At 45.0% G+C, this 13,660-nt stretch overlaps 1 protein-coding gene across 1 annotated transcript in view; it reads right to left on the bottom strand.

Annotated features, from left to right (window-relative positions):
• The window catches only part of TSPAN3 (tetraspanin 3), a 24,956-nt gene extending 16,911 nt beyond the window's left edge, over window positions 1-8,045 (bottom strand). The window contains exon 1 of the mRNA XM_032267288.1: window positions 7,714-8,045. Within this exon, the coding sequence (XP_032123179.1) occupies window positions 7,714-7,776 (63 nt within the window). The 5' untranslated portion in view covers window positions 7,777-8,045. The remainder of the gene's footprint in view (window positions 1-7,713) is intronic.
• Window positions 8,046-13,660: the final 5,615 nt, after the last annotated feature.

The following is a 13,660-nucleotide window of genomic DNA, read 5'->3' as shown; positions in this document are numbered from 1 at the left end:
AAAAAAAAAAAAAAAAATTAGCTGGGCATGGTGGTGTGCGCCTGTAGACCCAGCTACTCTGGGGGCTGAGGCAGGAGAACTGCTTGAACCCAGGAGGCAGAGGTTGCAGTGAGCCGAGATCGCGCCATTGCATTCCAGCCTGGGTAACAAGAGTGAAATTCCGTCTCTCAAAAAAAAAAAAAAAAAAAAAAAAAAACCACACACACACAGGCACCTCTTCCATCCTAAATATTTTAGGCACCTCTGCCAATCTCTCCCACTTGCTACTTTTCTCAGGTCTGTGTGGCTTTGACTCATCCTGTACATGTTTTCTGATTACCTAACACAATTCTTTCAATGCACAGTATGTTCCTTTTCTCATAAATATTACTTTTCAAGGAGACTAGATTTTTAAAAGTCCTACTTTAATTGGCGTGTAAAGTTTTGTGTTTTGTTTTTTTTTAAACTCACCACTATACTAATGAGAAAATTCTGTTTTGTGTTTTTGAGGCAGGGTCTGGCTATGTTGCCCAGGCTGGCCTCAGTCTCCTGTGCTCAGGGGATCTTCTCATCTTAGTCTTCCTCGTAGCTGGGATTACAGGCATGTACCACCAGGCCTGGCTAAGAGTGTCAAGTTTGACAAGCCACTTTTGCCATCAACAGCACCATTATTATTGCCATTATTCTTAAATAAGAAATATTTTAATCATTTTATATTGCTATTACTCTGATGATATGCCAAAGGTCATAATCCTCAATTCTGCCTTATTTTTATCTTTTCTCTATTTGGTTTTTCATAATCATTGTTTATCCAGCTCAACAAAGTTGTTCTATTTAATCAAATTTATATCTACTGGTTGAACAACTGAAAAGTTCAGGTGGCAAAGAAACTCGAAATTAACCAATTGCCATTGCCAAATTATTGTAACAGCATGGAAATTGGCTGTTTCCAGACGGTAGGGCTCCTGAGGTTATCTGAGAAGCATGAAATTTAAATATGTATTTTCTTTTTGACCCTCTTTTACCCCATCCTACTCTAACTGTAAAAAGAGTCTTACAAAACTGTAGGAGCCTGAGGTGCTTAAGTTTTGTAATGCTAGAGTTCACCCATGTCTGGGTTATGTGTTTAATCAGCAGCAACAAAAAGTTACAAAACGTCAACATTTATTCTAGAACCTCTTTAGATTAAAAACAACACATAAATGCAGATAATTTTTAAAAATCTATTAACTCTGACTAACTACGAAAAGGAAGAGGGTGAGGAAAAGAAGAGGAGGAAGATGTTAATATTTTTCCGTAAAGACTTGAGACCATCTGTAAGATTTCTGGGGGAAAGGTGCACCTAGAAATTTAATTCCATGAAAAGTCTGCCCTCTCTCCCATTAGCTGTCAGACAACAGGGAATGTATGTTTATTTCTCAAAAATAGGTCAAGGGTAGATATTCAATATGCAATTTACTCATGAATGATTCTTAGTACACCTGTTTGGTCTAAATACAAATTTTATGGAATACATTTTCTGAAAAAATCAAACAAGCCTAACCTGAATTGGATCTTATGGAATAAAACTCATTAAATTATTTCAAAGCATGATAAATATCCTAGAAAGCTAATAAGTCATTCTTTAAACTGCATCTAGGGAGTGCTCCTGCTGATTCCAAGTTCTAAATGATTACTCTGGGCCACAAGGCCCTTGGTCAGCAGGCGTTTGACTGAAGAGTGTAGTAAGACTGGAAATATTCATTTTCTTAACTGTTGAAGACAAATTAAGACATATACTTCCTATTATGTACTTGCTTCCTGACAAGTTAGATTTTCTTCTAGTGAATTGAAAACAAGTATGAAAAAGAAAAGTTAGCTGAAGGTGTGTCCCAATTACATATTCTTTGTCAGAGCAGTCATTCATGATAGGAGAAATACAGGAAGTCGAGAAACAAATTCCAGGATATCAGATGCAGGTTCCGGTTTAAAAGTATCTTATTACCACCTCGAATGTGTAGAATGCTGGAGAACACAAAGTATGTACAAAAGGATTTGTGACAAGGGGGAACCACACTTGAAGTACCTCATAATGAAATTGTATTGTTTAAACAAAAGCATGACAGTATAAACCTCTTGGCAATTTGAACATGGCAAGTAGATTTTTGCCTTACAGCCTATAGCCTGCTCCTTCAGTTCTGAATCCCCTCAATCTTCCAATCTCTTCCAAATCACCCCAAGCCAGCAACTTCTTATACTCCAGATTTTTTTCCCAAGATAAAGCACTACCCAATCACTTTATCACATCACCCTTTAATTCTCTGCATAACACATCACTCTGATTTTCTTGTTTATTTTTAACTGTGTGTCTTGCTTCACCAGAAAGTAAGTTCTATAAGAATAGGGATTTTTCACTGTCTTTTCATCATTTATCAGCAATATAAGCACAAAGTAGGTGCTCAAATATTAGTGTTATATTTAACAAAGCAAATTGTCCTTAATTATACATTCACAGACATATAAGTCTGTGGTAAGTTTTATTTTTTAAAGCAGGATAAGTTTTAAAGGTTACATATGGCTTTCAAATACAATTTGGATGTATAAAGTATTTCATGGGCCGGGCGCGGTGGCTCAAGCCTGTAATCCCAGCACTTTGGGAGGCCGAGGCGGGTGGATCACGAGGTCAAGAGATCGAGACCATCCTGGTCAACACGGTGAAACCCCGTCTCTACTAAAAATACAAAAAATTAGCTGGGCATGGTGGCGCATGCCTGTAATCCCAGCTACTCGGGAGGCTGGGCAGGAGAATTGCCTGAACCCGGGAGGCGGAGGTTGCGGTGAGCCGAGATCGCGCCACTGCACTCCAGCCTGGGTAACGAGAACGAAACTCCGTCTCAAAAAAAAAAAAATAATAATAAAATAAAGTATTTCATATGACTGAATGATGGTTAGTGAAGGTGCCATGTTCCAAAGCTATTTCTAAAGGCATTTATTTAAAAGGTGTTTGACTTTTTTGTGGTACTTCCCACTCCACAGGCATCAGTGTTATACTATCACCTCTCAGATGAAAAACAGCAACATAAATAGATATTTAAGATTATAAATTATATAAGCATGAACAAAGTTTTCTGTGACAGTCCCTGTAATGCCTAAGACAAGTATGAGCAAAATAAGTATTAGCCAACTAGTTTTTCTCATATGGTTAAAAAAAAAAAAAAAAGATAATTTGTACAACACAGGACTTGATTAACTAATCAATAACTTATCAGAATAAAAACTTACATTAGGAAGTACTGATTTAAACTTGTCTTAGATGAACCCTCTTTGGTCAGACATGACCTACCAAATTAAAAATCTTGTCTGACGTTGGTACAAAGGTACAGTTTACAGCATGGGCTAATGACTTTTTAATTCAATAGCCATTAAAATTTAGTCATTTATCCCAAACACTTCTAAGCTTCTTCAATAAATCTTCATGAGTCTAGCATGAATACACTTATACTTAAAGCTACATCACTCCATAAAAACAGAGATCCAAGTTGTATGTTCTCTCACTTGTCCAAGATTATCTTTCAAGCCACAAATCCTAATATTCTAGAATTTGGTGAGAAACTGTCTTGGTCTGTTTTCTGTTGCTTAGAACAGAATACCTGAAACTGGGTAATTTAAGGAATTTTTTACATACGTGGAGGCTGAGAAGTTCAAGGTCAAGGAGGCCATATCTGGTGAGGGCCTCCTCCAGAGTCCTGAGGTGGCCCAGAACCTCACATGGTGAGAGGGGCTGAGCATGCTGGCTCAGGTCTCTCTGCCTCTTCTTAGAAAGCCACCAGTCCCATTCCCATGAAAACCCATTAATCCATTCATGAGGGTAGAGCCCTCATGACCCAATAACCTCTTAAAGGCCCCACCTCTCAAAACTGCCACGCTGCGGATTAAGTTTCATCATGAGTTTAGAAAGGACAAACATGCTAACCATAGCAGGAATGTCCTATTTCCATTAAGACAAACTTCAGGATTTTGGAAATGATTGTTTCCACTTTTGGTTTGTGCTTTCCACAGTAACATTCTTACAGCATCGTTCCAAACTATCTACACCAAATCAACGATAACGATTTTAGCTGTCACATCATTTAAAGCCTGAGTATTTCAGGTATATATCTATCTCCACATCACAGCTCAGTGAACAAACTGCCAGCTGAATCTAGTTTAAAGGTCTTGCCAAAGCAATTAAACTTTGACACTTGTTAACAATCAGTCATTACCATCGGACAGTGAAGAGCCAGTGCAACAGAGTTAAAAGTTTTTATTGCCTACAGTTGCCCAAGGGAACCTAGGTAAACTTCTGATATGCTCTACGGAGAGGATGTTTATTCTTCCACTTACACATCTCAAGGCATTAAGAGGAGGGAGGGGCCACTATAATAGGAATATACCTATTAGAACCGAAGAACGCACTACAAACTCCCAGGAAGAGTTTTAATATTTTTTAATATACTTCCTCATAATGACTTAATTCAACACAAAGCATCATGTAAATACTGGTGCAGATTCTAATTTTAGCAATGTGAAAATCAGTATGCTTTAGAGAAGTGATTCTAACAAGTTTCTCTTTACAAATCTTCTGAAATCACACTGTCCTAACACCACAGTCTCTAGAGTATGGGACAACCTGGGTTTGAATGCAGGCTCTACCACACCTTGGGTGTGCTACTTTAGCTCAGTCAACCTTAATGTTCTCATCTGTAAAATACACATAATGTTCCCTGCCAGATGGGAATGCTGCGAGGATACACCATGTCATGTGCTTAGCACAATGTCTGGGGGGTAGTAAGCACTCAAATGTTAATTGTCATTACCCATCATCATCAGATTCCCACAGTCAGTCCATAAACTAATACTTTGTTGGGAGACATACCTAATGCTGTTTCCTCATTAGTTACGTTGCACTATGCCACATTTGCCCCCGGCATATCTGCTTAATTTCCTTATGAAAGCTCACGAAAACTTTACTACCCTACTAACCAAGATAAACAGTATTGTTACTAAACAGTACGACTTCAATTTTGGCAATAACCCACAGTAAAAAGCACCACTGAAGTTCAAAATAACTTTCTTCACTGGAATAATAGTACATATATTTACATACTATCCAAAGATTCAAAGCAATCACTTAGAACTGTTATTTTAGAGTAATTTTTAAATTACTGTATTTTAGAGTTATTTACAAATCTTAAGAAAATGGTTACTGTATTTCCAATATTTTGTTACATGAACAATTCTAGTCCCTGAGCTTGAATAACCCAGAAGTCGCCTAATATTCTTCAAAATCAAAGAGTTATGGCCATAAATTCACAAGGAGCTGTAAAGAGTACAAAGCCACATCTCTGCCTTTTAAGTAGCTTACTTAGCTAACAAAGTGTTTCTTATCTGGGGACTCCTGAAAATTATTTTTCCTTTTAAAAAGAGCCTGTAACTAAAACACACACACACACACACACACACACACACACACACACACACACACGGTGCTTGGTTTTCTGTTCCTGTATTAGTTTGCTGAGGATGATGGCTTCCAGCTCCATCCATGTCCCTGCAAAAGACATGATGTCGTTCTTTTTCTGTGGCTGCATGGTGTTCCATGATGTATATGTGCCACATTTTCTTTGTCCAGTCTACCACTGATAGACATTTGGGATGGTTCCATGTTTTGCTATTGTGAATGGTGCTGCAGTGAATATATGTGTGCATGTATCTTTACAATTGAATGATTTCCATTCCTTTGGGTATCTACCCAGTAGTGGGATTACTGGGTCCCAGGAAAATGTCATATAATTTCTCCATGTCAAGAAATAGTATTCTTTTCATTTGTTTTCAGTCATTTAAAAATGTAGTACTATTTCAGTTATGAAACAAATGAAAAGAAGAATATTATTTCAGTCATTTAAAAATGTAAACGCTATTCTCAGCTCTCAAAGAATACCGGTTTTTGTAGAAAAACAGGTAGCTAACCGTTTTGTGCCCTTGGGTCGGAGACTGCTGACTCCTGGTTTATAACAAGATGCTATCAGAGTTAGTGACTTAATCATCATAGAAGATATTTTTCTTTATGGAATAAAAAATGTTACGGATGCAAAAGTAGCACCGGGTATATAGATATATATTAAATTAGCAAGAGATGCAGTTATAATGGTCAGATTCACAAATCATGCCACACCTTCAAAGAGGAGACTGACTTGACTTTTGCTTAATGGAACTGGTTCTGTATGTGCATTTCATTCTGCACAATAAATTCATGAAGCTGAAAAACAAAAAAGCCTGTAACTCAAACTAAAGTATAAGAAACACCGCTCTAATTGGAAAAGAAGAAATCACAGAAGTCCCAATGTCGCCTGGGTAGTTGCAAACGTCCTACCTCCCAGTCAGGATTCTTCTTCACACACAAATGCCCTGAAGGATTCTGGCAATACAAGTGTGTAGGGAGTGCTTTTTAATACGAAAGCATCTTTTTATGGGACAGCTGTCAGCATATGAAGTTTTATCCCTTGTTGGGGGCTGCAGGGAGGAGGAAAGGATTCTTTCCCCAACAGGTGTGTGTATGCGTGGGAGGGAAGAGCTGAATGAGGACCAGGGACGATCGGGAGGAGGAGGAGGCGGCGGCGGCACAGAGTAAGGCTAACGGGAACGTTCAAGGAGTGCTGTGGGGACTGCGGACAGAGCAACCTGTCCAGGGCACGCAAGTGTTTAAGGAAATGACAGGTTCAGAGAGGCAAAGTGATTAGGGACCAGACTGAGGACTTCAGCTGCAAGACCAGGTGAAGGAGCCGAGCCTTATTCCACCGCTGAAGCTTCCGTTTTCCTTTTTAGATAAAACGGTGTGATGGAGGAAACGTTTTAAAAGGTTTATCCGGGTGCAAAGTCCAGATGGACTGGCGGGTGGAGAGACGGATAAGAACAGGATAGGTTACTTACTATAAAAGTCCCTGGTCAGATAAGAACCCAAACTAAGACGACATGGTTATAAATATTCCTTTCTCCGGGGGCGTGCCCCCTAACAATTCATAAGCCTCCTTTCATTGAAAGTGAACTCACCACTTTTAAAATCTTGTGACATCTCAATCACACGGGGTTATAATCTCATGGTTTGGTCAACCCCATGACCAAAACAAACAGACCGATGATCTTGGTCAATGGATCATTTGGCTCCTCGCGTTGAAACCCTTCATTTTCTGGGCTGGTGAGAGCCAGCCGTTCTCCAAGCACAAAGGGCGCTAAGGGGAACCCCCGCCCCGGCTCAGCGGCCTCCCGGCGGATCCGCCCTCCTCCGGACGGCCCCCGGACTGCGGGCCCCGACAGAGAGCGCGGAACCTGAGCCTTTGGGGAAGATCCTATTTCAAGCCTGTTGTCCTGGAAGAGTCTGCAAAGAGCGCCCTCCGTCCAGCCGGCGACTCCAGGGAGCGACTGGGGCCCCTGGCGCGGAGCCAGCCCGCGTGGGCCGAGCGCGGAGGCGCCAGCTGGAGGCCCTGGCTTCCCCGAGGCCCTCCCTTCGCCGTCCTCCGCGCCCGGGCTCCCGGCTCGGCCCGGCGGGGACCTCGCGAAGCGGCCTCGGATCCGGCCCTCCCGTGGCCTCAACCGCCTGAGCGCCGCCCCCCGCAGCGGCCGTTCAGGCCCAGGCCCAGGCCCGGCCCCCACAGGCGCCTCCGCCGCGGCCTCGCCCGGCCCCGCCGCCAGCCCCTCGCCCCGCCCGGCCCCGCTCACCCAGAAGATGAGGTTGAGAAAGACCAGCACGGTCTTGGAGGAGGTGATGCCGCACTGGCCCATGGCGCCGGTGGCCCGCGGAGGCCGGGCCCGGCAAGCGGGGCTGCGCTCACCGAGAGAGCGGCAATGGCGGCGGCGCCTCTCCACTGGGAACTGCACTGCCTGCGCGGAGCTCCCCGCAGCCCCTGCGCTGTCGCGCCGCCCCGACCCCAGCGAGCGCCTCGCTCCTCCGCGCAGCCGCCGCAGTCCCCTCAGGGCTCCCGCGCCGCTCCCTGGCAACCGGGTCCCGCCCCCCGCGGCCGGCCGCTTCAGCCAATCACCTCTGCGGAGGCTGCAGTGAGGCCACGCCTCTTAAAGGAGACAACGCCTCACGCCTTTTCCTGGCCTCTGGCCGCCCTTGGATGCACATGGCTCCCTAGGGAGGTTCTGGTAGACCAAACCCACTCTCCTCCTATGACTTACATTTCCTATGCCAGCCTTATAGATGATTCAGAGCCCTCTGAGCGCTATCTTTCTACCTAGTCCACTTCCCCTGGGAAGCTCGGAGACACTAATCTCTCCCAGCCCACATGGAGATTTTCCTGACCAGGTTAAAACCTTGGCAGCACTGTTGGTAAGAAGTGCAGTGAACAACCACAAATGCTTATGGAGAAACGTATTGTGCCAGGCGCTGGGCTCGCTCTCGGAAGAGTCAGAGAGGAGAAAAGGCTGGTGATGGCGGAGACATGTTTGTGTGGGTGAGTGGTTGGGAGCGAGGTCTATTCCAGGGTGGTTCGTTTTGGACCAAGATTCGCAGCAATTACATCTCTTTGCACTGCAACGTTTCACACTCTTCCCCCAACCTTGAATCCATCATCGCAATTAAAGATTGGGTGCTTACCCGGTGCCAGGCTCCATTAGTTCATTTAACCCCCATCACAACCCTAGATGGAAGGCACGATCAGCCTCGTTTTACTGATCAGGTAATTGAGGCTTAGAAAGGTTAAGAAGCTCGCCCGGAGCCACACGTAGTAAGTGGTCTAGTGCAAAAACCACATCATCAGTCGCACGATAAACTGCCTCTGTTTGCTGTCTTTCCTGCCATTATAATCCTGCACTCCCTCCTTGATTGGGCCCTTAAGGATACCCATTTACTTGTCTTTAATCAGCTCGCTCTCATGCAATCTCCCCCAGTCATCACTTTCCCCAGGCACTCTCAGAAGCACCTGTTCATCTCCGCATCCTGTGCATTTACACCGAGCAGCAGCAATGGCCATTGATTCACTCATCAAACTTGCCACGAGTGTCACCTCTGTGCCTCACTGTTGTCGGTGGCGGATATTCCGCCGTGAGCAAGAGACATCTTTCCTCCCACGGCTTATGTTCCAGCAGAGGAGGCGGACCATAAACAAACAGGTGAGTTGGTATATGACATGCGGTAGTGTTAGAAAACAATTCAGGGGAAAGGAATGGAGTGATGAGAGGAATCCTGTCTGAGGAGAGGGCATTGGAGGGGACCCAAGGGAGGTGAGGGGAACAGCCCAGAGATGGGAACATCAAGGACAAAGGCCCTGAGGCAGGAACATGATCACTGTGCTGCAGGAAGGGGAACACGAGATCCTGGTGTGATGGAGGTCAGCAGGGCCAGATCACCAGCAGCCGACTCAGCCAGGCACAAGCCTTTGAGCAGACCATTAACACCGTCTGATTAAGTGTTTCAAGTGCCATTCTTGCCATACCATGCAGGTCCTAGTTAAAACTGTTAAGAAAGGAAAATCGGGCCGGGCGCGGTGGCTCAAGCCTGTAATCCAGCACTTTGGGAGGCCGAGGCGGGTGGATCACGAGGTCAAGAGATCGAAACCATCCTGGTCAACATGGTGAAACCCCGTCTCTACTAAAAATACAAAAAATTAGCTGGGCATGGTGGCGCGTGTCTGTAGTCCCAGCTACTCAGGAGGCTGAGGCAGGAGAATTGCCTGAACCCAGGAGACGGAGGTTGCGGTGAGCCGAGATCGTGCCATTGCACTCCAGCCTGGGTAACAAGAGCAAAACTCCGTCTCAAAAAAAAAAAAAAAAAAAGAAAGGAAAATCACAGCTCTCAAATATGATTCCCTTTGAACGTCTATCTTCTTAACGCCCCTACCCTCTGTAAATTTCTCTGCTGACTGCTTTTCCTCCTTTTCCTAAACATCTCCTGTTCATTTCTTCATCCTCGTGGCATCCCTTCTCATTTTCCTGCGGAGGTCTCATCCTGTCCTTTACTTGTGCCTTCTCCTTGAGTGTGTCTCAGACCACCCCACCCCACATTGGAATCTTCTGGGCCACACAGACAAACTCCATCAGATTCTCTAGGGGTGAGCCTCGGGGAATCAGTTGTTTTTCAAAAACTCCCCAAGTGATTTGAATATGCTGCTGAGGTGCAAACCACAGTTCTGAGCTTTTACAAGCATGGTCATGCCTCTCGTATCCTAAAAAGAAACACCTCTCACTTAAACACCATATTTTGCATTTTCTTTTTCCTCTCAGCCAAAGTTCCTAAATGAATCATCTCACCCAGCGCTGCTCAGACGTCGCCCCGCACACACATCACCCGAAGACGCGGAGTCCAGGCAGTGGTGCTGCAGCTGGACCCCTCTTGGTAGCAAAGGGCTGGACTTCCGCCCTTGACTCTTTTGCTTCCCACTCACTTTTTGAGCATTTGGCATCTCAGTGCTCAAACTCCATGTGGCATCACCCCCACAGTGCCACCAAGATTGCTCTTGCCAATGTTACCAGTGACTTGTCTGCTACCCCTTCTCTGAGGTGGCATAGATCATGGTTAAGAGCACAGGCTCAGGGACCAGGCAGCCTAGCTGGGTCCTCTCTCTGTGCCTAAGTATCCTCATCATAGGAAGAAAGTGACGATGGCATTACTTCCTTAATTATCATGTGGTTGCTGTGAGAATTAAGTGCGTTCACACACATAGAGCTGTCAGAAAAGTACCCAGCACACAGATGCTTCATAATCATCAGGGTGTATTATTCCGAGACCTAGGAGTGTTTGCTTCCATTGACTTCCTCGTACCCAGAACGCTCCCTTCCCTTCACTTCCGCAACACCTTTGTCCCTTAGTTCACTGTCTGCCTCTCCAGCAGCACCTGTTCCTTGCACCCATTGGATGCTGGTGTTTTCCAGGGTTCGAGCTTAGGTCTTTGGATTTTCTCAACCCACCTGGGCCAGCTCACCCAGAGCCCTGGATTCGGTTGCTATCCACACGCAGGACTTTTCTGAACCTACAGCTTCAGCCCAGGTCTTTCTCTCAATTTCCTATCCGTATATCCAGCTGCCTGCTGCATTGCTCCAGGTGGATTCACTTATTGATTCAACACATTTACTGGTTACCTGCTCTGTGCCTGACCCTATGCCCCCACCCTATGGGTGGGGTTCTAGCAGCAAAGTGGTTAGCCCTGGGGGTGTGATGGCCCCAGGGAGCTTGCAATCCAGAGCAGAGATTCAACACTGATTATGAAATTATTGATCTAACTGCAGCTGGGATAAGCAATGCAAAGGATACCCTCAAGCTGCCGGTCGAGTTTATAACAGGGACCGTATCTTAACCTTGCATGGGGTTAATTTATGAGTGTGCCAGACCCAGCAGGCCCCAAACCGAACTCACCATTCCCCCTCAACCTGCCTCTCCTCTCCCTGTGTTCCTCAGCTCTCTGAATAGCATACCCATCCTCTTACCTGGGCCAAGACTTGGGTATTATGACCCACAGGCTCCCTCACTGACCCCTTCTACCCACCAAGAGGACCCTCCTGCTTACTGGAAAATTAGCCTTCCTGGGTAACTCTTGGAACTCCAAATTCCTACTGCCCCATGCTCGAGAAGTCTGATTTTACCTCACTGACAAAGTTGCTCCTATAAGAGAGCAACTGAGGGCGTGAAGTCCCTCGCAACGAAACACAGACCCCTCTGTTTCACTGCATCCAACCGAGGCACACCTGTCTAGGGACTATGGGAGGATGCAGCACCTGTGCCTTCACTTACTGACCCCTGGCTTATAATTTGCCCCAGTAAACTGTGTTCTTCAACCCATACTGTGTGAAGTTAAATCCACTCTGATCCATTGGATTTATGACATTTATGACTCTTTATGACACAAAGAGTCGATCTTTTACCAAAAAAGAAAAGGCTCATTCATTTCTTTTCCGCTGTAAAAGGAATGCCTTCTTGTGGCGGTTTGTGCCTTTCTTAGACCAGCTCTGCAGTATGATTCGGGCCACTGTAAATAATAAACAATAATCACAATACCTGCTTGTGGCCATTTGTCTTTTTTTGTGCCATCCTGCATTGGATCACCCTACCTGTTGGGGAAGATCCCCACTGTATGAATTTTGGGGGCACCCAGTCTGGAGCCTGACAGTCTTTCTGCCTGCACTCAGGCAGCTAGAACATGACCATGTGATGAATGCTGACAAGTCAGATGATCCTGCCCAGGAATCTGGACCTTGAGAGAGTGACGCAAAGACACAGGGATGGTGAAAGAGAATGTTTACAGTGGAAGTGCAGGCATTGAGTCTGGCAGCAGCACCGGCTGTGGCCGTGTCCTGGGTGGCAGTGCCAGCTGTGGCCGTGCGTGCCGGGGTGGCAGCACCGGCTGTGGCCGTGTGTGCCAGGTGGCAGCGCCGGCTGTGGCCGTGTGTGCCGGGTGGCAGTGCCAGCAGCAGCCTCCTAACCACACCATCCCTGCAGTTTGACCTTGGCTGAGCTCCCTCCTGCTAAACCTCCCTTAGCCTCCAGCATTCCAAAGGATGCTGGAACCACCTAATGTTCTTACAATAAATCCTCTCCTGCTCAAGGTAGCTGGAGTCTATTTCTGTCATTTATCATCAAGAATGCTGACGAATACAATGACTGTTACAGAAAAATCAGAAAATTCCAAAAAGTAGAAGAAAGAAAAAGTTCATTTCTCTACATCTGGAAAAAAAAAAATGATTAACAATTTCTGCCATGTACACATTTTAATATAATTGTAGTTATGTATTTTATAAAACTTTATATACTCTAACCTGATTGAAAAATTGCTGTCTGCTTTAAAAGTTGGCATATATTCATTACAGAAAATCTGAGTCTACAAGAACAACCCAGAGATAACTATTATTAATAACCTGGTGTGTTTCCCTAAAACTTGCCTCTGCATTTTTAGATACAGTGTAATACACTGATTACTCTGAATTCTTATGACTAGTTAACTGAGACATTTTAGCAGTTCGGAGATAAAAGAGGACACAAAGGGGTGCTGAGGATGGATAATACTTTCCATTTGCTTCGCGTATTACTCTTTACCAATTAAAAAGCCTTAATAGATTCAGGACTTTAAAGAGGCAGAAAATCATTATGCAAGTTTCTTGGCAGTGAAAATGCACATTGTGCTGCCCCTCACAACTCCGCTTGTACTGACAAAATACAGAAGACCTTTTGTTCAGCTATTTTCCTGGCACTGTGTCCCAAGCTCTTTAAAAGTCTGTCTATTATTGGCGAGTGCCGGAACACAATAGGAGCCATTATTGTTTTTCGTGTCATCAAACATAGCAAAGATGCCACATGAATTGCGGGATGAATTATGTAGCTGGGAAACACTTTTCCAGGAACCGGGAAAGGAGTGGAACAGATACACAGCTGACATGCTGAGTCAGTGGGGTGGCAAACAGCATGGGTCCCGGGACCAGCTGCTGAGATGTGACTGTTGGTTCTTACTCCTCAGGTGACCTTAGCCAAGTTACTTTAAACTCTCTGGGACTCAGTTTCCTCATCTGTAAACTAAGGAATAATATTTGCTAGTATAGGACAGATGCGGTGGCTCACCCCTGTAATCCCAGCACTTTGGGAGGCCGAGGTGGGTGGATCACATGAGGTCAGGAGTTTGAGACCAGCCTGGCCAACATGGTGAAACCCCATCTCTACTAAAAATACAAGAAATTAGCT

The sequence above is a fragment of the Sapajus apella genome, unplaced genomic scaffold (genome assembly GCF_009761245.1).
Source record: "Sapajus apella isolate SASKATOON/1434 unplaced genomic scaffold, GSC_monkey_1.0 scaffold168, whole genome shotgun sequence".
Classification (NCBI taxonomy): domain Eukaryota; kingdom Metazoa; phylum Chordata; class Mammalia; order Primates; family Cebidae; genus Sapajus; species Sapajus apella.
This window is presented reverse-complemented; position numbering and strand designations above follow the sequence as displayed.